Source organism: Trifolium pratense, linkage group LG7 (assembly GCF_020283565.1).
Source record: "Trifolium pratense cultivar HEN17-A07 linkage group LG7, ARS_RC_1.1, whole genome shotgun sequence".
Classification (NCBI taxonomy): domain Eukaryota; kingdom Viridiplantae; phylum Streptophyta; class Magnoliopsida; order Fabales; family Fabaceae; genus Trifolium; species Trifolium pratense.
Genome location: NC_060065.1, coordinates 1,664,662 through 1,688,178, shown reverse-complemented (window position 1 = coordinate 1,688,178; position 23,517 = coordinate 1,664,662). Strand labels below are relative to the sequence as shown.

Genomic DNA, 23,517 nt, shown 5'->3' with positions numbered 1-23,517 from the left:
TTGAGTATGACAATCAAAACTTTGACAGAAAAGGAGCAAGATTTGGAAAGGAAGGAAGGAGAAGGACATTAAAAAAGTAACGTAAAAATAAAGGACTAGACATGTGTCGATTAATGGAGCTTTGCCGTATCAAGCACAATATTATCAATCAATATATTCAATATTCAAAGGTCTTTTATGACAGCACGGACCTTCCAAAATAATCACAACCACACACGTGGCATGTTCTAGTAACTGACTTGACCTCTAAGACACAAGTCAAACTTAGATAGTCTTGATTGTATTCGTGGCATTTAGAAATAGTGCAAGAACATCATGATCTCCGTGAGGATGTGTTGTAGGTTAGTATTACCTAGAGGGTGCTACGTGTGAAGGTGTTGTTGTTGTATGATTTGTGGACGCATAGTATGTAATAATGATGTGGAAAGAATATGATTCTATTGAATATATGTGTCGTTGTGTGAGTGAGTGAATGAGTGAATAATGTATGTACTATGAGAGACTCTTCTTGCTTTGCGGTTCTTTTATTTCTTGACTCTTATAATACATAATAAATAAATATAATAATATAAAGAAAGAAAAAAAAGAAGAGAAAGAGAGCGTCATGAGGATGGAGATGAAGAAGGATATTGGAGCTACTAATCAAGCTGTGGTGAATAATGGTAACTTTGTGGCAGAAGATGAAGAAGAAGCTGTCTCAAGCTTTAAATTTTCACATCTTCTTGCTTCTAAGGATCGTGATTTTCTTCTATCACCGTCTGGAGCTCAGGTTTTTTTTTCTCCTCTCACACCATTTTCATAATTTTCTAATACTATCATAGATTGAAAATACGATATTTCTGCTAACTGAGTTATGCTCACGGGATACTATGTTTATATATTATTATTACTATTATTATATATATGTTGATCTTAATTTGGTGAAGTGTATGTGATTTATGCCTGTTGGCCAGACCCATTTTCATGAACCTCTAACTTAATTTTTTTTTTTTGACGAACTCTAACTTGATTTTTACTTAGCCGGAAAACAATAAGACTAAGATTCCTAAAAAAAAAAAAAACGATAATTCCAAAGAAAATATTTTCTAACTTTTTAATTGACTGTTTCAGTTGTAGCTCCTTGTTGATGCTTTCGGTTAGGTTATCTTACAATTTTTTAATTTTTTTTTATTATTTTCAACTTCTTTGGTGTGTTTTTACACAAGAAAAAAAAACAATTTAGATTTGTCAAAAAAAATAATATTATGTAAACTTGGAACTAATTAGTCCTCACTCTTCTTACGTGGAATGAAACAGAAATCAAGTTCTAGGGTTTGAAAAAAAAAAAAAAGTTTAGTTAAATCTTATTTGAAGATTAAAACTTAATTTGAAAAAGCTAGCTGATCTTGTTTTGATCTGTTAAATGTTAGCTTCAAATTAAATTAAATTAAATTACATACATAACATATATTTGCATCTCATGAATAAACTAGGAGACAAGGAATTTTGGTTGTGCTGTGCTGTCTCATAGTACTTTGCTCTCTATTTGCTGTTAACAATCTGCTGGCTTCTATTCCTTTACCTTTTTTCTAGTATAGTCTAATGGCTAACACCCTATAGGTTGAGTTTCAAGTGTGAGTAATAAGTCCCACATCAACTATGTATTGGGAAAAATATTTGATTAATATGAAAAGTGATGTATTAACCTAATACCTTAAGTTTTGGGTGGAGATGTGATGTCCCACTCTCTTATGATCCCAGAACATTCGACTACCAACCAAACTATACCTTACTATATAGAAATTTTTCATTCATTACTTTTGTGAAAATATATAGTGGTGCTCATTTGAAAAAAAATCTCACAAATATATACACATGTTCAATGCAAAATTGAATATTTCAAAAGCGTCAAATTAACATGAAGATATGAATATGGAGATAATATATTGTTTTTAATGTTGGCTATGGAGTTGAGTTGCTTAATTAGCTAGCTAGATCATCATCAATGTTGGCAAGCATATCACGAGCTACACATGCCTAATGTATGTAGTCATTTTCAAAGTGTAGTTGTCGTGGAGAATCAAACTTCTCAAAAGGAGGACAAGTGTCACCTAAAACCATTTTCTCTCTACCCTTACTATAGTACTATAGTCCTATCAATTACACTTTGTTCTACACGTGCCCCATTATCCCCCTTCAATGTGGGCCATTTCGGTGGCCAGTCCCTCTCATATTTTTGGATTCTTTCTCTTCTTAGTACCCTATTTTATATCTTTCTATACCCCTATGTCGGTGTAGTTTAAGCCCTTCAATAACCTCTTCTATTCTACTATCTAAATACATTTTATGAAAGGATTAGTTAGTGTGTACATTATCTTTTATTTCCACAAATCTACATGCTCCTTTTGTTTTAGTGGTCCTAAATTTTTATTCTTCCCTATCTCTCTATAAAGCCACAATTATTATCACTATTGTGCAATTTTATGAATTGACATTGCTGGCTGTACTAAAGAATAATTTAGTATAGCTTTGTAACTTTTTTCTTTTAGAAGTACAATTTACTAGCAATGTCATTGCATGCTAGACACTCTCATTTACATAATTGATATTTTTTTTAACAAACATAATTGATATTTAAACTGCCCGATCATGACCAAACGGCTATGAATTTGCAGACTGCATGAGTACTGCATAGTTTTTTGACTGCAAATAACCCTGATCTCTAATACAAATCAATGTAATGTGAATCGTGAACTGATTTCAATTGGTAAAGATATAACATTTTATATGAAGGTGTGCATGAATTCAAACTCTAACACTTCACTTATTAAAAATTCTAGCTATTAGGTTTGAAAAGGAAAAAAAAATTCAATCTAATGTAGTGAATTGACATCACATGAAATACAATAAATAAGAAAATTTATTTGATAATTATTTTTTTTTCATTTATAATTTGTTCAATTAATGAATGTGAAAACTACATAACATACGACAATGTTTGTGGGACTAATTGAATTTTCTTGAGTTAATTTGGTGTAGGTGAAAGTTTCAGAACTTGAAGGGAAAATAGTGGGTCTATTATTTGCTGCCAATTGGTACCCACCATGTCGTGGATTCACTCAATTGCTCATTGGTATCTACCAAGAACTCAAAAACAACATCCCACAATTTGAAATAGTGTATGTCTCATCTGACGAAGACTTAGATGCATTTAATGGATTCTACCAAAACATGCCATGGTTAGCAATTCCTTTCTCTGATTTAGAAACAAAAAAAGCATTGAACAGAAAATATGATGTTGAAGGTATTCCATGTTTGGTTATGTTACAACCTGATGATAGTAAAGGTGAAGCAACACTTCGTGATGGTGTTGAACTTATTTATCGATATGGTGTTCAAGCTTATCCGTTTAGTAAAGAGAGATTGGAACAATTGCATGAAGCTGAAAGAGAGAAGCTTGAAAATCAAACACTTGCTAATTTACTTGCTAATAATCATAGAGATTATGTTTTGAGTCATACAACTGGATTACTCACACAGGTAAAATGTTCCAATTAATAATACCTTCATCTTAATTATTACTCAATTTAGTCCTTTGCATGGTACTGTTTGTAATTGTTTGTTGCTGCAACGTTCATGTTGCAAATATTAATCTTGTAAGGAAGATGCAAAATCATTAGGGCGTCTTTCAATCGTTTCATCCGCTAAAAAATAAGTGATCAGACTGAACAATTTCAGTTATAGTGTTTATTTTCAAAATTGTTTATGAGAGTGGACAAATTGGGAGGTAAGTAACGGAACAAAAGTTGAAATTTTTGTCGTCGCTAAATCCCAGAACAATTTTTTATCTCATGTATAAGTTGTCTAAAATATCAAAACAACATTTCATTCACCAAAATATCGTATAAGACAACAAGTTGTTCAATACCTTAAAAATTTGTCCTCTATTTTCTCTATTATTCTGATCAGTATTTATCTTTTGAATATTAAATGATTCCTAATGATCAAATTCATTAATGATTTAAATACAAAAAAAATATCACTTTGGTTTATAATAATTGTTTTTCCAAATAATAATTCATCATATAAGTAGAAAATAACAATTGGGACTATTGTGTACTATATTGGTCCTATACAGGTACCTGTTGCATCTTTAGTGGGAAAAACTATTGGACTATACTTCTCAGCTGGATGGTGTGTCCCATGCACCAAATTCACTCCCAAATTGATTTCAGTTTATCAGAAAATCAAGCAAGAGTTAGCTGAAAAACAAGATGATGAAGAAGGTTTTGAAATTGTTCTTGTTTCGAACGACCGTGATCAAGAATCGTTCGACTCTTACTACAACACCATGCCTTGGTTAGCATTACCATTTGGTGACCCAGAAATAAAGAACCTTGCAAGACACTTTGATGTACAAGGAATACCTTGTTTGGTAATTATAGGTCCAAATGGTAAAACAATAACAATACATGGAAGAAACTTGATTAATTTGTATCAAGAAAATGCTTATCCTTTCACTGCTACTAAAGTGGAGCAGCTAGAGAAACAACTTGAAGAAGAGGCTAAGGATCTTCCAAATTTAGTGCAACATGAAGGGCACCATCATGGATTGAATTTAGTGTCTGATGGAAATGGTGGAGGACCCTTTATTTGTTGTGTTTGTGATGAACAAGGGTCTAATTGGGCTTATCAATGTCTTCAATGTGGCTATGAAGTACACCCAAAGTGTGTCACAGCTATTCATGGATAGTGACAAATTCAAGTCCCTGGTTGCTTGTAACAAAATTAATTACCTACACACACCAACTAATTGTGTGTGTCTTGAATGTGCTAGATTAGGTGGTTACATTATTAATCCTAATCACAAGGATTGGAATTCCTTTCACATTCAAATAGGTGGTTAGATATTATTTAATGGCTTTCTATTTCTTGTTGTTATATGACTAAAAGAAAATGTGTGTGACAAACTATTAAAGGGAAATGAGGCTGAGAAATGACATGTTCTATTCTATTATTTCTAATAAATGGAAATTTGATGAAACTATTAAGGTATATTTAAATTCAATTGAAATTAATTTTTCTCCCAACAATTTGTTCTGTGTTTTTTATGTTGCATTTGTTTCATTGTACACTCGTGGATTCAATTTTTATGTTGCATTTGCATTTGTTTCATTTGTTTTTCGGATTCAAATTTATCCGAAAAGGATAAATGAGAGACAAAAAAAACTCACAATGAAAAGTGCTTTTTCACCGGTGCTACGATGATCATAGTTGTTTCCAATGGAATAAAAATCTTTAGTTGCGACTTTCCTTTTAGTCGATCGTGAGTGGGTTTTACGGTACGATGAAGCACGCCTGATACCTAAGCGAATAGGGATCACGTGGGTTTGTACTGATCCGCTTTCGAGTGAGAATTGCTCCATGTCTATGACCCTTCGTAAAGATTTGATTCGAGACTGACCTACTCCAAATGTTGATTCTGCACATGTGTCCTCGTTTCCCAGGATTGGATTTGTCTCACTCCTCTTTCCGGACGAGGTGAGATAGATGCTCTTTCTGGTCTTCGTGTCCGACTAGTTTAGGCGTCGCCTTCCAGACTTATGATGAACCGTCGAGTGGTATGAACTCCAGAGTCCTATTTTGGTTACAGAGTGCGGGTAGCCAAGGGAAAGCGCAGTGCACCTGGCTGGTGCAAATGATTTTAATTTTTCATGATATACCAATCAAAAAGGGGGACCCTGGAGACCAACAATGAACAAGGGTGGGATACCTGCGAAAAATACTCGAACACCTAAGTTAATGTAAGCTTGAAGTGAAGGCAAGTTAAAGCATCATATGATTGTTTATAGTTGTTTTTCATAGGCTATTAAGATGCAAGGTCTTGGAGAACCATATCAAATTATTATACACTATTTTGCTCACCCAGCTTTTAACAAGAAAATTTGTTGAAAGAATATATATAAATGTTAAAACAAAAATAAATATTACTGGCATATATAAGATGTTGTTAGATTCGTTTCGATAAGTATTTTTATTATTATACAATTACAAATATCAATCAAAGTTATACATCGTCATGTATCAAATAGTCAATTATGTCGCTCATTTTGGGACGAGGTCGAGAGCTAAAAATTGGTTTTTTAGTCTAATATTGGGGAGGAGAGAAAACATCACCTAATATAAAGAGTTTCATTTGAAAGCCGCGGAAGCTCTAGTGTGACAAGCGATGGACAAGTAGTATATTGAATTGAGTTGAATTGAAATGTTATCCTTTAATCCCTCATGTGGATGTTGTTGCGGTATTTCCACAGCAACAAAAGCATTCCAATTTCACTTCCGAACTTCACCGTTTTTCTTCACTCCCACTAACAACTATAATTTCCGTTATAGCATTACCAGAGCCACTTCTACTTTCTCCGATAAATCCAACTCCAATGAACAACCAAAATCAAATTACTCCGGCGTGCAGTTACAAGACACCGTCGACGGTGGAACCACCAAATCTGCAAAACTTAGACTCGACAGTTGGATCTCTTCTCGCATCAATGGTATCAGTAGAGCTCGCGTTCAATCTAGTATTAAAGCTGGACTCGTTCATGTCAATGGCCGTGTTGTTGATAAGGTCATAAACAAACTCATTATTATTCATTCAAACTGTTACAAAACTCAAATTCTTTATTGTTTTCATATTATATTATTTATTTTGATGTGAGTAATTTCTTTGCAATTAGATGTAGCACACAGCTCCAATTTATTAGCACCGGTATTTTAGATTGAAGTTGTGTCTGGTGTTTGACACTGACACGATATTACTGACGCATATAGTTACATTCGATCACTTTTATTTTCTTATATTATCAACTGTCGTGTATATGTGTTAGTGTCAGTATCGTGTCTAGTGTATGGTGTGTTTGTGTGTTGGTGTTTCATAGACTCCTTAACATGGATGATGGATGTAATTGTGGTTATGATCTATCATGTATTATGATGGTTGAATTTCGCACGTGAAGTGTTTGACAAAACTTGTTTTCGAGCATTTTATATACATCTGCTTGAGTATGTTGGCTGTGAATTTTGTAGTTACTGTTTTGATTTAACATCTCCTTATTAGTGGTGTTGATACCTTATATTTTTCTTCTTTGAGACTGTTTTGAATTCAATTATGTAATGCCTTTCATACACACATACATAAATATATGTGAGAGAAGTAAATCTCAACCATTATAGTCCTCTTACTTGAGGCATACCTTATGTGTGTGTCTGCACGCGCTCGCGCGCGTACACACACACACACACACACACACACACAAAGCATTCAAAGGTTATTAAGGTGATTGTTCCAGCTTTTACAAAAAAAAGAAATCCAAGTTCAAAATGTCCATCATGAGATTGTTTCGAAGGCTCAAATCTGTATGTTTTGTACATCATATAGACACTATATATTACATAAGGCTGTTTTTTGTTCAGAATTTTGTGACTGCAAGTCCTAAAAAATGTTCCACAATGTTATTGTTTTATTTACTAATTACTATGAATTTTATTTCGGAAAAGTGTAATTTTAAGCCTCGTGATCGAGACTGTGACTTAAGGGATAATGAAACTGAGATAGAGCATACCATGAGTTGCTCCATGTGATGATGTGACACAATTTTTCTATTATGGAAATATCTATTTCTCTTCGCTTCTTTGGCTTTACTTTCTCAAGGGCTACAAATTAGTTACAATCGTGTTTTTAAATTGTTTGAGTTTTGGTCAAAAAGCATATGATTTCGCAAATTAGTATGTTTTCCTAATTCCACAATACTTGTTCAAAAAGGGAAAAACAATATATGATTCCAAGATGATTCTGAAACATGCTCTATACCTAGAATATATTTATAAACCGAGTTTTTTGTTTGATTATTTCAACAATTGGAGCATCAAGTTCTTGTTTGGAAATCATAAATATATTCATTCGAAATTACGTAGGTTCTTTAAGGTGTCAATAGTTTCTGGTGTTCCTTTCTTAATTTGTAATTGAGCAGCATGTTGATACTTGAGCAGGTTTCTTTCAATGTCAGAGCTGGGGATGAGATCAAGTGCACAATTGCGGAGTTGCAGCAGTTGAGAGCTGTGCCGGAAAACATACCTTTGGATATAGTGTATGAAGATGACCACTTGCTAGTCATAAATAAACCTGCACACATGGTAATTCCAAATCTCTTGCTCTAAGTTGTTACTTTTAAATCTTGCATGATCCACGTGCATAATTGTACAGTAGATAGTGTGAGGCTCTTGTTTTTGGTTTATAAATGGATTTCTCTTGATTTTTAAATTATCATAAGTTCAATACTTGATTAAATTCAGGCCGAACTAACCAACCGCTTCATTTCTTACTGCTAGGAGCTATTTTTCAAATTGATTTCTAATCATGTATGAAATTTTCAGAAGGCAAATGAAACTAACTCAAAATATTGATATTGACAAATTTCATTATTTTCTCTTCAACCTAGGTTGTGCATCCAGCACCTGGAAATACATCTGGGACACTTGTAAATGGAATTCTTCACCATTGCAACCTGCCTAATGTTGAATTTTCTAAAGAGGGAGCTCTTTCAGATACAGAAGATTCTGATGATGAACTTAGTGGCTTCTCATCCCAAGAAAGTTCTTGTGATGGTTTAGATTCTACATTTTCTATGGCATCAATTCGACCAGGGATTGTACACAGATTAGACAAAGGCACGAGTGGGTTACTAGTTGTTGCTAAGGTACTCTTAACATTTTCTCAGAATTTGTCACAAGTGCCAAACTTCAATGCAGAATGAAATTCTTACCCTTCAAAATATTTGCATTCATCTTACACCAAGTATTTGTATGCCTTGATATCAGGATGAACATTCTCATATGAAATTGTCTGAACAATTCAAGCTACGCACTATCAACAGGGTCTATGTTAGTCTCACTGCTGGGTTACCTACTCCAGTTGCTGGTCGTGTTGAGGTTCCAGTTGGTCGTGATCCTAATAACCGGCTTCGTATGACCTCTGTAGTTGGAGCAGTTAATTCTGTGAAGGCCCGTCATGCTGCTAGTAGGTGATTAATGGTGCTTTTACACTTCATTTATATTTAGTTATTTACTAATATTGAATTATATTAGGTGCTTTTGGTCATATTTGAGTACTGCAAAGTTTAGAGTGCATCAATTAAAAATATAGACATAAATGTGTATTTTTAAGCATTTGTGTACACATAATATATGAAATTCGAGCATGTTATTATTATTATTATTCAATCTGGGTGACATTGCCAATAAACTTTCAAGTGGAATTAGTTTGACTTTTCTAACTAGCAATTATCATGATTCATGACAAATGGCCACAATATTTCATCTTTTGCGTTTTTTCATCATATAACCAAATTAATTAGAAACTCATAAAACCAGTTAAAACTTTCTTCTTGTGTGATCCATTTAACTTTTAATCCGTTAGGTCATTAGCTTATACTTGGTTAAAGTAAGTCTATAATTTTCACTTGCTTAAAATTCCTTATCAGCTTGCAGATGATCATATAAAATTCAATTAGTATGAGAGCTTCTGAAAAATTAGAAATGCAAAAACTAATTTTAACTTAGGGGAGAGGATGTTGTTTTAAAAACTCATATCTAGCTATTGCAATATTATTTTAATATTACATTATATTACATTTTCTAGGAATGTTTTTTGAGATGTTTATTCAAAAAGGTTTTATACCAACTGCTTAATGGCTTTCTATTCATTTAAAAGTTTATTACTATCTATCAGGTACAAAGTAATTGAGATACTTGCTGGGGGTAGCTGTGCATTGGTTGAGTGGAAGTTGGAAACTGGACGCACTCATCAGGTACATATCGTTAGAAAGTGTAGAAAAATCGTACATGACCAAATCTCGTTGTAAGTGAGAGAACCGAGGGTGCTGTTTACCATTGGAGTAAAACAGGGTTAGATGCAGGACAACTCAACCGCAAAAGGCAAAGGAAGACAAAAAAAATTATAGTTGAAACTATTAAAAATGATTTAGAGGCCAATGATTTGGTTATAGGTATGATTTTTAATATAATATTATAGCATCGTTTTGATCATGTTGTCAATCACACTTAGTGGAATAAGACTTGGTTGTGCACTTTTATAGAATATAGAATTTAGATCCAAATATTTAGAGAAAAAAATATCAAATGTAATTTTTTGAAGAATATCCACTGTAATATACTAAACTTATAATCACCTAAAAAATGCATGCTTGTTTTGTAGATTCGTGCACATGCCAAGTATTTGGGTGTACCTCTGCTTGGTGACGAGGTATATGGAGGGACAAAAAGCATGGTCTTGTCACTGCTACGGCCACGAACAACTGCGAGTTTGCATAGCGAAATGTTTAAAGTAGTTTCTGAGCTAGATAGGCCTTGCCTTCATGCTTTGACTCTGGGGTAAAATAACAAAAGCTTTTATAACTTCCTAGCTAAACTTTGGTTCTCATTTCATTTGCATAATCCATGAAACTTGATAACAGTGTTGGTTTTGATCATTGTCGTGCAGGTTTCAGCATCCTCATACAGGGGAGCAGGTGCACTTTTCATGCGAACCCCCTGTAGATTTTAATGAGATTTTGAGCCAGCTTCGTAGAATTGGAAGTGAAAAAATTTCTCACTCAAAAGTCAAATTATTAAAAGGGGTATTGTAATTTGTAAGCCGGTTTGGCCTTCTTATCACACTTCTATGCTTAAACTTTCTTTCATTCCATTGTTGATTAAAATATTTTGAATACAATGGCAAATATAAAACATGACAGCGTAGACAGTAGACAGAGTAATACTAATTTATTCATTAAAATTGACACCATCCTGGAATTTTCAGAAATAGCAGTCCCCTTCCTTGTTCTTTCAGAAAATGTTGCTCAGCAAGAGTGTTTACACAAAACCATCATTATTTGAGTTAAAAAGAGTGCTATTTGCGGCGAACAAAAACATCGCGAATATGTCACAAATTATTTGAATTTTTTTTTTTCTGGCCAAAATTTATTTGAAACTGTTAAATCTCTTGTTTGTTGGAATATATGGGTTAAAAGAAAGAGTTCCTGATACGGTTTCCATTACACAACTGTGATGTTGTGATTAGCCTTTTCGGGACAAGTAACATTACTGATGGTTAAATTATAATAAGTTTGATGATTGCTTAAGTGACACTTTAAAAATGAAGGAAAAAATTTCAGCGGAGAGTTGCAGAATCAATCATCAGGTTAATATACAAAAATGTAGAAATAAGGTAAAAACAATGAAAGAGAACTAATTGACCAATATTTTGTTGATTTATCAGTTTCAGCCCATACTTTTACCCCAAAATTTATGACTTTTAGCCTTAAAAAAATTTGAATTTTGGTTCTAAAAACAGAACTGTTCTCTTCAAATTTACAATTGAGCTTGATAAATTATATAATGTTTTGGGGCAAAAAACCATTATTTTAGGAATTAAATGTCTATATTGAGATTAAAATTGCAACAAATATGATAATCGAGGACCAAAATTTTGATTTTAAAATAGGGAAATAATTTTTGTAAATTCAATAAAATTGAAAGAATAAAAATGCAATTAAATTTTTTATTAGTTTTTATTTGAGAAGCGGAAATAGATAAGACATAGATCGAAATTTGTAAGTGTAATTAATTATTCCCTTCATTTTTTTTACTAATTATTCCCTTTATTATTATTTTTTTGACTAATTATTCCCTTTATTCTTAATTATAAGTAAGAGTGGGTAAAAAAAAATCAATATTGATTTGAGTCACGTAAAAAATTCAATTTTCATATCAAATTCAAATGTACTTAAACCAATACGAGTGACCTGTTTCGGTGAACATTTAGACAACTTTTAAAATAAAATTGAAAAAAAAAAAACAAATTACATACTATTTTATTTAAAATTTTAACAGTCGAATATACTTAAACACTTCATAATTAACCCATAATTTTTTTTCTTTTTTTTTTTTTTTTATTGAAAAACACAAAAAAATCTTAAACTATATTATGACCAAAAAAAATCTTAAACTATTATGACAAAATTTTCCACCTTGCATTGCTGTTGACACTTCACACTCACCCACCGATGAACAAGATCCATATTTGAGCGCGGTACGATGTTTCCTTTCTCACTTTCCATTTTTTATGCCTTTTTTTGTTCCTTATTATTACATACATACATACATCTGAATGAATGGGTTTTCACTTTCAAGAACAAGTTTTTTTTATGGGAATTTAATGTATTATTATGAAAAAAAAAATTAGACATTGACATGTTGCTTGGAATTCTGCTATGGTATTGCCAATGACTGTTACTGTTAGTTACATGATATAATTCTGTCCGGAATTAGTTAATTTGTTATAGTTAGTTAAGATTTTGATTGGTAGTTAGTTGTTCTATATATAGAGATCTCACTATATTATTTTCTTCATCTTTTGTTAATACGGTTCCATTTCATTCGAGCCTGTTTGGATTGATTTATTTTTTAGCTTATGCAAATAAATAAGTTTTTATGTAATTTATGAAAAAACATCTTATTATGAAGATACAATTTTTGTTAGTGAGAACTTATGAATTAACATTAAAACTTATTTATTTGCATAAACTATTTTTCATAAGCTCAAAAATAAGTCAATCCAAATGAGTAAAATCACTCCAAAGCTTTCTTCCCTCTCTCGAGGACCTCACTGAGACTGTATCAGAGCCTTGAGTTAAGAATTCTCTTACCTTGAGTTTGAAGGGGCTGTTAGAGGATATAATTCAATCAGGAATTAGTTAGTTTGTTATAGTTAGTTAGACTTTAGATCGATAGCTAGTTTCTCTATATATAGAGTGCTAATTGTATTACTTTCTTTATCTTTTGTTAATATGATTCCATTTGAGTCGAAATATCTCTCAAAACTCTCGAAGCGCCCGGTTTATTGAGAATGACAATCATCCATCATCAAACTAGTAATATTGTAGTTTTTGAAACTGGGTAGCTATGAACCACTGGCTAGTTTTTTTCATGTATCTGTCAAATTAGAAAATGCTTAAACATTTGAGATTTTGCTGCGTTGTTTTGCTTCGTTGTTTGCGCGTGATTTCACATTGACATGGAACTGGAAAGTGGAAACATTGTATGTATGGATGTTGAGTTTAAGTTCGACAATGCCTTGTCACGATACTCTGGTAAAATTTATAGATGTGTTTTAGAAAACAACTTCATTAACTTCATATTTGTAAGCTATTATGGAGAATTTGCTAAGAGTCAGGTGTTTATGTCATGAAGCTTGCCCTCTATATCCTTGTCACAACACTTAATTCTGATTTATGGTTTTTATAGATCATCCTCTTAAATAAGCATCGACAGTTTCTATATGCAATAACTAGTAAATTGTTGTGTAGAGGAGCATCGTGGTATATGATCCAATTTATGGATAATGTGTAAATCTAACTAGTTTGACTGTTATGTAACTTATTTTGCAGGTATTAGTTAAGACAACAGTTGTTGACTTATTTGACTGTTGTGTAGAGTCACCATGTTGTATTAGTTAAGACAACAGGGTGTTTGGAAGGAGTCTTGGAATTAGTTGTTTGAGACGAATAAGGAACAAGAGGATGTCAAGTAGTGGGGATACTCATTGGTGTTATAATTGCATGAGGTCAGTTCGACTGGGACGACAACATGCGGTTTGTTCTAGTTGTGACGGTGGATTTATTCAAGATCTCGATGATATGGTCCATGCTAGCTATGGAGCGGACAGCATTGAGGAACTAATTCCCGAACACAGTCCAAGGTTTGGTGCTCCTTTGTTAATCTATGGTGGCCAAATTCCACACAGGTTTTCTAGACAAGGTGGCATTGATGCTCTCTTTAGAGGGACTCCAGGAACTGGTGTGGCGATAGGTAACTCGGTTAACTATTTTACTGGTCCTGGAGTAGAAGAACTGTTTGAACAGATTTCGGCTAATGACCGACCAGGCCCTCCACCTGCATCTCGGTCCTCTATAGACGCAATACCTATTGTGAAGATCGCGTCGAAGCATCTTCGATCAGATCCACATTGTCCAGTATGCCAAGATAAGTTTGAGCTTGGGTCTAATGCAAGACGAATGCCATGTAAGCACATGTTTCACTCAGATTGTATTATACCGTGGTTGGTTCAGCATAACACCTGCCCTGTTTGCCGTCAAGAATTGCCGCAACATAGTGGAAGAAGGAGCAACCCTTTTTCCTTTTTGTGGCCTTTCGGCTCTTGATTTAATTCTAAAAGTAATGATGGAGCAACCGGAATGATGATGATGATGATGATTGCTAATAGTGAAGCCGTATGAGACCCAAGTCTATCACTCTCTATGCTGATTAAAAATAAAAGTTTGAACTGTTTTTTGTATAAACAGTTAGAGTTACATAAATTGTTTAAATTAATATTTATATTATTATCACTCAAAAAAGAATGTATTCATGTTAATATGATTTTTATTGAATAAATAATTGATAATCAGGAATGGAGAGAACATGTGAGAAAACAGCTAGACTCCCACAACTCGGGGAATTAAGGTTTGAATCCCAATTAGAAGGGGTGTCTCTAAGTTTAGCACTTGACACCTTTGGTGGAGAGAACATATGAGAAATTAAAACAAAAAAGTTTGCAATTTGATACTTGTATCTTAAAGTTATACATTAATTAAAATTCTTAAAAAAAAAAGTTATACATTAAAATACTTTAAATTACTAGTCCATGCCAAATACTCAGTATATAGATTTAAAGTAACTCTTATCAAGCTATTTTTTTCAATATTAGGTTCAAAGTTCAAACTAGTATTGGATTGATGAAAAAGCTCTTATCCAAATATAAGTAACTCTTATCCAAACATAAAAATAAATAAAATCAATATTAGGTTCAGCTTGCATTTCATCCACCTAAATAGGTGGTTAATGAAAAAGCTATCTCTGCAAACCACAAATTCAGACAAGACACCATTAAATGCTGAACTAGCTTCCGAGAATACCACAAGATGCTTGTTTTTTAGTTCAAAAACTACCTCAAAACTTGGTAAAAAACTAAGTTGTGTTTGCTAAACTTTTTTAAGGTATGAAAGTTGGATGCTTCTACTATGTAGATTGGAGATCGAATTGGCGAAAGTTATGAATTTTTGTTCAATTGGTTCAATGAATCATCATTGGGTCAAGACTATGAGTTGGTAAAAAAAAAACTGTGTGAGAACATGCTAAAGCTACTTAAAAAATAAAACTAAAGTTTTATACATGAAGCTAAAGCAATTTAGTAATTTGTTAGACAACATAAATCATCAATTCTTTGCAACGCAGCGCCTAGTAACTTCGGCCCCAGTATGTCCACTTCTTTGCAATGCAGCGCCTAGTAACTTCGGCCCCAGTATGTCCATTTCTTTGCAATGCAGCAGGGCCGGTTTTGGGCCTGGGCTACCAGGCCTCCAGCCCAGGGCCACAAAAAAAAAGAGGGCCATAAAAAAAATATTTTAGTAATAGGTAGTAATATTGGGGGTTTAAGTAGCAACAATAATGGCCCAGCAAAGCATAATTAGACCAACAAAAAAAACTAAGGCAAGGCTACGTCTTTCTATTTTGCGTCTTTCCTCTTTCGCTTTCAACCTTCACCCCTGATCAGCGTCTTTCACTCTTTCTCATCCTCCCTTCACCGAACCACCGAATTTTTTCGTCACCGCACCGTGAAACTAAAGGGGAATTTGTTCGTCCTCCCTTCTCTTCTCTCTCTCTCTCTCTCTCTCTCTCTCTCTCTCTCTCTCTCTCTCTCTCTCGATCTCTCTCACTGAAACTAAAGGGGAAAATCATAACCCTAAGAAAAAAATCAAAATTCAAGGTTAGTATTTAGTTGATCAATTATTTTCGTTTTTAAATTGTTAATTTCTTCTTTATTCATTATTAGGAAAAGATAGTTCATATCATAGTTGTTGTTGATGATGATGATGTTATTGTTGTTGAACATGAGGTTTTTTTTTTTGACGAAAATTCTTAAACATGAGGTTATTTGTGCTAATAGTCTATTACTAAATAAGGATGTTGTTGAAAATTTCAGGTCTAGTAGGTTCAATTTCAACGCTATTGACTTTTTTTAAGTAGCTAAAATGTATTTTGATAATATTGATTACAATGACTTTTTTTTTATTAGTCACAACAATGAATGATTATTTTTTATGTTATTGAAATTGTTTACAATTTAGATATATTATGTTTTTATAAGGGGTCCATTTTTATTTTTTGCCCGGGACCTCTAAATACTCAGAGACGGCCCTGCAATGCAGCACCTAGTAACTTCGGCCCCAGTATGTCCACTTCTTTGCAGGCTTACCCGATGCAAAGCACTTGGTTCCTGTAAAACGAAATACCACAGTTTTATTAAGCAACATCAAGATCAATTGCGATATACAGAGAAGTGTTCATACAAACACATTAACACAAACAGATTTTGTCTGGCAGTTGTTTGAGTTGAGCAACACATTAACACAAACATTTGAATAAGGATTATACCTTCTAGGAGTTTTGGCTGATCAAAGGGACTGCAAAGAATCTTAACTGCTCCCATCTCATTCTCAGTCTTTTCTTTGACATCTAATTCCACCACCTGAAGTATTGCATAGATAAAAATCAGTTACCAAGAAAGTTCCTTTCAAATAACCTCCTTATATTTCGTAGATTCGTTATATAATGACGTCTCTAGTATTTTTCGGTGAGACTCAACATAAAAATTATGATGAATATATAAATCTAGATTCTCAATTTAGATTTTTATAGTGCTCATTTAAATATATATTAGTAATGCCATCCTATATTTTATGTATCAGTGCATGTGTCGATTCTTCATAAATTCAGACTTCAAAATATGGAAATGCCTAGAATTATTATAAGGATTTAATTTATGCTTGTATAAAAAAATACACAATTTCTACCTTGTCGTCGCACCAAGGAGCTAAGATAATCTTTCTTTGATGCAAAGCTTCTACAAACTCATCCCATGTTTGTATGACTTGAATACATTCATCTTGTTTTCGCTTTGCAACATCGAACATATTTTGTTGAATATTATTGAGCATCTTTTTTATTTCTTCAACTAAATCAGCATTAGCAGCAATGCCCATTTTTGCTCCATTATGACGTTGAACAACACAAACCTGTGCAAAATTGAAGCGATTTAGTGTTTCATTGAATGTACAAAGTAGGTGCAAAATGACACATGTAAGAATAGGTTGCAACAACAAGACAAGATTGATAACCTGTTCATCTGCTAAATCGTTTGACCCAATCTCAATTCTTAGAGGAACCCCTTTCATCTCCCATTCAGAAGATTTCCTTTCAAGAGAAAGGTAATCTCTAGAATCTAACTCAGCACGAATTTTTGCTTCACACAACATATTCACAGTTGTTTTACAAGTGTCGTAGACTTCTTGAGTGTCGGCATCTTTGTAAGGCACTGGGATCACAATGACTTGAGTTGATGCTACTTTAGGAGGTAGCACCAACCCTTTGTCATCACCATGAACCATCACTGTCACTCCAATCTGTTAAAAAAGCAGAAGGAAATATAAATGCATGCGATCATATATAGAGGAATCCTTTGATGCATGTATACTCTAGACATTAAAGCTTACAGTTCGAGTAGAATAGCCCCATGAGTTCTGCCAAACCATTGCTTTATCTCCCTTCTTGTCTTCAAAGTTTAACTCAAACTTTGAAGCAAACTTTTGACCCAAACAATGAGTGGTTGCCCCTTGTATCCCACAACCAGTGTTTGGGATAAATGCCTAGGAAAATTGAACATCAAAATTTTATTAACCTTCTAAATTTTTGTACCAATGAAACAACATATAAGTGTCCACACAACAATTTTGACATATATACCTCGACAGTGTTGGTGTAAATTGCACCGCCAAATGTATCAACTTCACTTTTTGTACCCTTTATGACAGGAACGGCTAAATACTCTTCGTATATACGCCTGTATAATTCCAGTATCTCAAGTGCCTGATACAATAACAATTTAGAGTATTTTGAGAAACAAAAAGATGACCAATCTTCCAGCTTGGGTGGAAAATATGAACATGTTAGTATCAGTAAATTGTATGCACAAGCAAAAAGGAAGTTCATAACTAATTTAAACAAAATATAAAACCACACGTGAAGGTAGTGACAAAATCATTTTGACAAATATTAAAAAACAAAGGAAATTGTTCACAAATCACAAGATAAGAGAAATGCCTTAAGGACTCATTACAGATGCCAAAGATGCATAAATTAAGGCAGATTCCTAAAATAACTACTTGATATAATACCTCTGCATGTGCTTCATCCTCTGTTGCAAAAGCACTGTGTCCTTCTTGCCAAAGAAACTCACGACTCCTGCAATAAAAAATTGTGTAAGCACCATGAAATGGACTATAAACAAGTTCCAATATAAAGTAGATGTGCATGATAAAAACAATATCTAAGATTAATTCACCAGAATCACCACCAGATGAACATCAGTTAAAAAAAATGCAGAATTTTAAGGCATTATGTAAGACAACTATAACTACTATGCAAAATATCAATTTTTGGAATTTTTTAAGGCTCTTATTTAAAGCTTGAAAGTTTTCACTACGTTACAGCATCCAACACATTGTTATAACATGGAGAAAGGAAAACATGGTGCAAAATAAAGTACCTGATGAATGGTGTGGGATCTCCGACCGCCCATCTAACAGCATTGCACCATTGATTAAGTTTCAGAGGCAAGTCACGATGTCCCCTTATCCACTTAGAGAAGTAGGAATACATTATAGTTTCACTACTAGGACGCAGAGCAAGATGTGTTTCCAAATCAGATTTTCCAGACTTTGTCACCCAAGCAACCTGACAAACAAGCAAGATATAATCAGAAACATACTTATAATGTCATCAAGGGAAACAATGAAGTTGTACAAACAGAACGTCAAAAAAAAAAAAAAAAAGTTGTACGACAGACTCTTACAAAGAAAATCGTTAAAAAAAAAAAGTCATTTTAAAACATAAAACCATCATCAGTAAAATGAGAAACAGGGAAAATGTTGAATGGCTCAACCCAACAAACTTAAAAACTCTTACCTCTTGTGAGAAACCATTATAATGGTCCTCCTCCTTTTTTAAGTGACTTTCCAGCACAAATGTAGGAAAGTAGCAGTTCTCGACTTTCATCTTCTTTATTTCAGAATCAAAAAAAGCCTGCACATTTGTTTGAGATAGCAACTCTTAGCAAAGAAAAGCTTAACAAAAAAGAACTATGTATTTATGCATCTACTCTATAGCTAGCTACTCAAAAGTATAAAACAAGTACAATAAACATAAATGCATTCATATCATTAAGAAACATACTTGCAAAGTTTCCCATATTTCCACTGCCAAAGGCCTCAGAATATATAAACCAGAAATATCATAGTGCTCAATCAATTCCGCACTAACGACAACCTGCCAGAGCAATCAAAAGCCATAGTCAAATATTGTGCAGTGTAGAATAATAAATATTTGATTGCGCAGTTTCCTGAAGCTATAGAACACACACAAATGTTTTCTTTCATCTATTTGGAATTTGGCTATCTATAGTTAGATTTCTAATTCACTGAGTGTTGCAGGGGTTTGGATCAGAGGCCAAAGATCAAAATTCTTTGGGTTGAAACAACTTCTTTGAATTTAGCTAAGTTTGCATCTGCAATTGATCTTTCTCTTTCACTCACTATCTGTTCATTGCTCCATTCACAAATTATATCTACTTATTGTTCTACTAAAGTCTAAAAGGAACAACAAATCACATGAAGGATTTATGTTGGTTTTCAAAAGCAAATAAGAAGAACAAGCTTACTGAATCGGTGACTTCGCATTTAAAATAATGGATATAATCAAATGAGACAGTTCAGACCTATTCAAAGTTCAAATCTTTAACCATATTTTCTCTACAATTTCAAAACTGAAATTCAAAACTAAAAACTGGTTTTATATTTTTGAAATTTTTAAAAGAAAACACCCTGAATGGGGCTTTAGCACTCGAATATGTTTTTTTGGTTGATCAATTTAGTCCATAAAATTACTTAAAGGGTATGTTTTGATATACAAAAGATAAGTACCGGACAAAACAACACTCCTCTTCAGTGAGAAGGGAAACAAGTAATGTACCTCGGAATACCACTCATCGAAGTTTTCAGCCTTCCGATAGGTGAGTCCCAAGCTAGTCTCTTCCTTCAATTCCTTGTTCCCACCTGTAAAACTTTGTTGTTAGAATATAAAGATCTTAAAACAGCAGCAGCAACAATAACAATGTGTGTGATTTTACCATTTTCCACTTCAGTCCCTGCCATTGTAAACAACAGTCGTTTCCGATTCGGATTACTCTTTCTTTTTTCTTCCTGAAAGACGATTGTTGCAGAATGGAGTTAGGATGTGAAGCATAAGAACTTTGTTTAAATAAACAAGAGATGGTGTTTATGCGTTTTTTTTTTATATATAGATAGAAAACAAGTGAGGACCTTTTTTTTTCTTTTTGGTTCAATTTTCTTATTTCATATCATAATTTTTTTTTTTTACTTATTTCATTACTATATCATACACTTACAAAAATAGTAACAAACAAATAAATAAGAAACAAAAAATAGGGGGAAAAAAAAGAGTTTCCGTTGGATGAGACCCGACCCGGTTTGCTGATAACTATGGCGGCGATTGCAGAACGGCGAAGGAAAATTCGCATTTTTCTAAATCTTAAGCGAAATTCGATTTTATTTTTTTTCAAAAAGTAAAATAAGACGTTTGGAATGATATGAGAAAAGAATTGATTGAAAGTTAGGGTTGAGTTACCGGAAAAGAGTTAGAGGATCTGTTTGAGAAAACGTTACCTGAAGAGGGAGGTTCTGCGACGGGAGAGAGGAAGGAGAAGAGAAGAGAAGCAAGCAGCAGCTATGGAAAAGAAAGAAGCGCGCGTATTTGTGTTTGTGTGATAGATTTGTGAAAATAGATACACGTTAACCTTAAATAACAAGATTAAAATAAATCTTTTATATTATAAGCTTGTATACACAGGCAAACCCTAAACCCTAATTTGTTTTTCCTATTTTCCCTCCATTTTATCTTGCAATTTTTATTAAAAAAATAATACAATTTTGTCTTGACTATGATTCGAACTCGCAACCATTCAATGTAAGGCAATATTTTCAACCACTATGACAATTATACCAATTGTAATTAAAATTATGTACAATAATTGATAAGCACCATCAATTTTAAAAATATATCATATCAAAATTATTGTTGACTATATTATTCATCACGAAATATTTTTATGTCTTTCCTGATCAATGATTTTTTTCTATCGGATCATAAATTTAAAGAATAATTATCACGTGAGATTTGGAAAATTATTATCACGTGTAATTTGGAAAGTTATTATCAAACTCAAATCTGCTAAATCAATTTTTTTTTTGCAATACAACCAAACACGACCATAATCATGTCACTAATCACATTCATTATTTTGATTTTAACATTGCAGATTTAATATTAACCGATGATCAATTGATACAATATGCACTAGCAGACCAATTGTGATTTAAATTATGGCCACAAAGTGTTAAGCTCCATCAACTTTCATGGAAAAAATTTCATACGACAATTAAGCACCATCAATTTTCATTGCACAATTTAAACAATTAAAAACCGATAATCTCTCATCTCTTATACTATAAGCTTGCTAACATAAGCTAACCCTAAACTAAATTTTCGCCCCTCTCATTTTCTCTTTCTTTCTATTGCAGCTTCATATTCAAAAAATACATATTTGTCTACGATGAGAATCGAACCTGCATCTCTTACTTACAATAAAGTCTTTCAACGGCTAAAACATGTGCTTCAATTATGAAAGAATTTAGGAATCCTAATATGTTAACCCTGTTTTCAATTAATTTGAACGACGGAATTAATCACATTTTTATTTATTTATGGATGTCTACTTAAATTTATGTTCTTGATTGTGTCTTTAAATTTTTTTTTAACCTTTAATCATCATCAATTTTTTAACCTTTAGTTATCAGCAATTTTTTTTAATAAGTAAACAAAATGATGGGGTTCCAAAATTATTTAAAAAATATATAAAATATAAAATAAGCACATAAACAAATAAGAATAATTAGTCCATGAAATTCCCTATACTACTCTTATTGAAAATGCTCTTAGAATTTTTATATTTTATTTTTTATTGTTACATATTACATCTAATTAGACCCATGCGGTGCATGGGTCAAAGTTCTAGTAACAAATCCCAAAGATTTGATTTATTTTTATTTTAGGATTTTATCATCATATCTTTTTTATTCTGAAGCAAAAAAAAAAAAGATATTCTACTATTTTATTCAAAAAAAGAAGAAGATATATTCTACTATTTTATTTTTTATAATGATTAGATATCCTTAAAACCAAAATTTGTCTAGAAAATACAGATGTTATTTTTGTCGATATCTATACTACTATATATCTATACTCCTTATTTTTTTTTAATAAAGAGGATACATGAATTTTTATGTGAATTGTTCATAATACCAACGATACTCTTGATTTTTTAATAAAGTACGATTACCAAATTTAACTGGTGATGAAAGCAAAAAAAATTAAATTGGCCTTTGTTGCCTTAACTATAGAAAATCATCATTTTTGTTCGGATTATTGTTGAGTTTGCAGTGTTATTAAGCAAATAAGATACGATTACCAATTTCAGTATACGTAAGAAAAGCCAACAAAAGAACAACTGCTATTCCTTAGAAATACAAGAAATGAAATGGAACATTGGGGATTTTTTTTAAGTTTGGTAAATGTAGGGTTCAATGAAATTTGAAGATTTTAAAATTTTATTTTAAAAACATGTAGGATTAGTGAAGATATGCAAGCAAATGAATGAATATCGATATACTTTATCAATTTAAATGAATGAATATCATCTCGGGGGGGGGGGGGGGGGGGGGGGGGGAGATTGTGAATATCGATATACTTTATCAATTTGAATGAATCAATATCGTTGTGGTGGTGGGGATTGTGTCCAACCTAATAATATGAGCATTTGTTAATTGAACTGAAATTGTCTTATTCAATTCTTTATTTTTCAGCAAATAAAATGCATTACATGGACTTAGAAGTATACGAATAAAACGAAGTATAATATACATGCCACGAAGTCCAGATTTATTTGTTGGACCATGGTCTTCACTCTCTCCTTCAACCTCCCCTCACCCGTCTCGAGAAGGATAGTGTGGATATTCAAGACAATCACCGAGGGAATATGCACTAGAGAGATCGGCGTCTGTGGAGGAGGTGATGGCATTCTTGGTGGTCGGGAGAAGGATGCGGCAGAGAGAAACTACAATTACGTTCAAAACCCAATGGTAAATAAAGCTTGTGTATGGTGCACCACTTAATGTGGTTGTGCAAGTTAGACAAAGTCTATGCATATATCATATTATTAGGGGAAGCGATCCT

The 23,517-nt window shown here is 32.9% G+C and overlaps 4 protein-coding genes across 7 annotated transcripts; 3 read left to right on the top strand and 1 right to left on the bottom strand.

Moving 5' to 3' along the window:
• Positions 1 to 444: 444 nt before the first annotated feature.
• Positions 445 to 5,034, top strand: LOC123897323 (probable nucleoredoxin 2). Its single transcript, XM_045947914.1, has 3 exons — positions 445 to 769; positions 3,019 to 3,519; positions 4,118 to 5,034. The coding sequence occupies exons 1-3, from the start codon at positions 605 to 607 to the stop codon at positions 4,730 to 4,732; spliced, it is 1,281 nt and encodes a 426-aa protein (XP_045803870.1). The 5' UTR covers positions 445 to 604; the 3' UTR covers positions 4,733 to 5,034.
• A 1,121-nt stretch (positions 5,035 to 6,155) lies between these two features.
• LOC123899379 (RNA pseudouridine synthase 2, chloroplastic) lies at positions 6,156 to 10,781 on the top strand. Its single transcript, XM_045950489.1, has 7 exons — positions 6,156 to 6,604; positions 8,026 to 8,169; positions 8,475 to 8,732; positions 8,854 to 9,056; positions 9,764 to 9,842; positions 10,250 to 10,425; positions 10,535 to 10,781. Exons 1-7 carry the CDS (start codon positions 6,245 to 6,247, stop codon positions 10,677 to 10,679), a joined length of 1,365 nt encoding a protein of 454 aa, XP_045806445.1. The 5' UTR covers positions 6,156 to 6,244; the 3' UTR covers positions 10,680 to 10,781.
• Positions 10,782 to 12,003: 1,222 nt separating this feature from the next.
• Positions 12,004 to 14,389, top strand: LOC123898196 (probable E3 ubiquitin-protein ligase RHC1A). 2 transcript variants are annotated; one of them, XM_045949090.1, is made up of 2 exons: positions 12,004 to 12,124; positions 13,482 to 14,389. In XM_045949090.1, the coding sequence occupies exon 2, from the start codon at positions 13,614 to 13,616 to the stop codon at positions 14,253 to 14,255; it is 642 nt and encodes a 213-aa protein (XP_045805046.1). In that variant the 5' UTR covers positions 12,004 to 12,124; positions 13,482 to 13,613; the 3' UTR covers positions 14,256 to 14,389. The 2 variants fall into 2 exon arrangements, with proteins under 2 accessions (XP_045805046.1, XP_045805047.1); XM_045949091.1 differs by lacking the exon at positions 12,004 to 12,124 and adding an exon at positions 12,145 to 12,308.
• Positions 14,390 to 15,132: 743 nt separating this feature from the next.
• On the bottom strand, positions 15,133 to 20,988 carry LOC123898195 (proline--tRNA ligase, cytoplasmic-like). 3 transcript variants are annotated; one of them, XM_045949086.1, is made up of 14 exons: positions 20,892 to 20,988; positions 20,336 to 20,408; positions 20,179 to 20,261; positions 19,384 to 19,476; positions 19,117 to 19,233; positions 18,698 to 18,885; positions 18,327 to 18,393; positions 17,896 to 18,018; positions 17,646 to 17,798; positions 17,271 to 17,555; positions 16,947 to 17,168; positions 16,528 to 16,621; positions 16,304 to 16,369; positions 15,133 to 15,421 (listed from the first exon to the last, which is right to left on the bottom strand). In XM_045949086.1, exons 2-13 carry the CDS (start codon positions 20,358 to 20,360, stop codon positions 16,305 to 16,307), a joined length of 1,515 nt encoding a protein of 504 aa, XP_045805042.1. In that variant the 5' UTR covers positions 20,361 to 20,408; positions 20,892 to 20,988; the 3' UTR covers positions 15,133 to 15,421; position 16,304. The 3 variants fall into 3 exon arrangements, with proteins under 3 accessions (XP_045805042.1, XP_045805043.1, XP_045805045.1); XM_045949087.1 differs by having other exon boundaries at positions 15,133 to 15,376; positions 16,305 to 16,369; positions 20,892 to 20,984; XM_045949089.1 differs by having other exon boundaries at positions 15,133 to 15,330; positions 16,305 to 16,369; positions 20,892 to 20,984.
• Between the last annotated feature and the right edge of the window lie 2,529 nt (positions 20,989 to 23,517).

What these genes read in the sequence shown, in the direction of transcription:
- LOC123899379 (XM_045950489.1), top strand. Translation starts at nt 6,245, where the DNA reads ATGTTATCCTTTAATCCCTCATGTGGATGTTGTTGCGGTATTTCCACA. An exon ending in GCCCGTCATGCTGCTAGTAG is followed by an intron (nt 9,057 to 9,763) that starts GTGATTAATGGT and finishes ACTATCTATCAG; the next exon opens with GTACAAAGTAATTGAGATAC. An exon ending in AAACTGGACGCACTCATCAG is followed by an intron (nt 9,843 to 10,249) that starts GTACATATCGTT and finishes CTTGTTTTGTAG; the next exon opens with ATTCGTGCACATGCCAAGTA.
- LOC123897323 (XM_045947914.1), top strand. Translation starts at nt 605, where the DNA reads ATGAGGATGGAGATGAAGAAGGATATTGGAGCTACTAATCAAGCTGTG. An exon ending in TATCACCGTCTGGAGCTCAG is followed by an intron (nt 770 to 3,018) that starts GTTTTTTTTTCT and finishes AATTTGGTGTAG; the next exon opens with GTGAAAGTTTCAGAACTTGA. An exon ending in CAACTGGATTACTCACACAG is followed by an intron (nt 3,520 to 4,117) that starts GTAAAATGTTCC and finishes GGTCCTATACAG; the next exon opens with GTACCTGTTGCATCTTTAGT.
- LOC123898195 (XM_045949086.1), bottom strand. Translation starts at nt 20,360, where the DNA reads ATGGCAGGGACTGAAGTGGAAAATG. An exon ending in AGGGACTGAAGTGGAAAATG is followed by an intron (nt 20,262 to 20,335) that starts GTAAAATCACAC and finishes AAAGTTTTACAG; the next exon opens with GTGGGAACAAGGAATTGAAG. An exon ending in AAATATGGGAAACTTTGCAA is followed by an intron (nt 19,234 to 19,383) that starts GTATGTTTCTTA and finishes ACAAATGTGCAG; the next exon opens with GCTTTTTTTGATTCTGAAAT.
- LOC123898196 (XM_045949090.1), top strand. Translation starts at nt 13,614, where the DNA reads ATGTCAAGTAGTGGGGATACTCATTGGTGTTATAATTGCATGAGGTCA.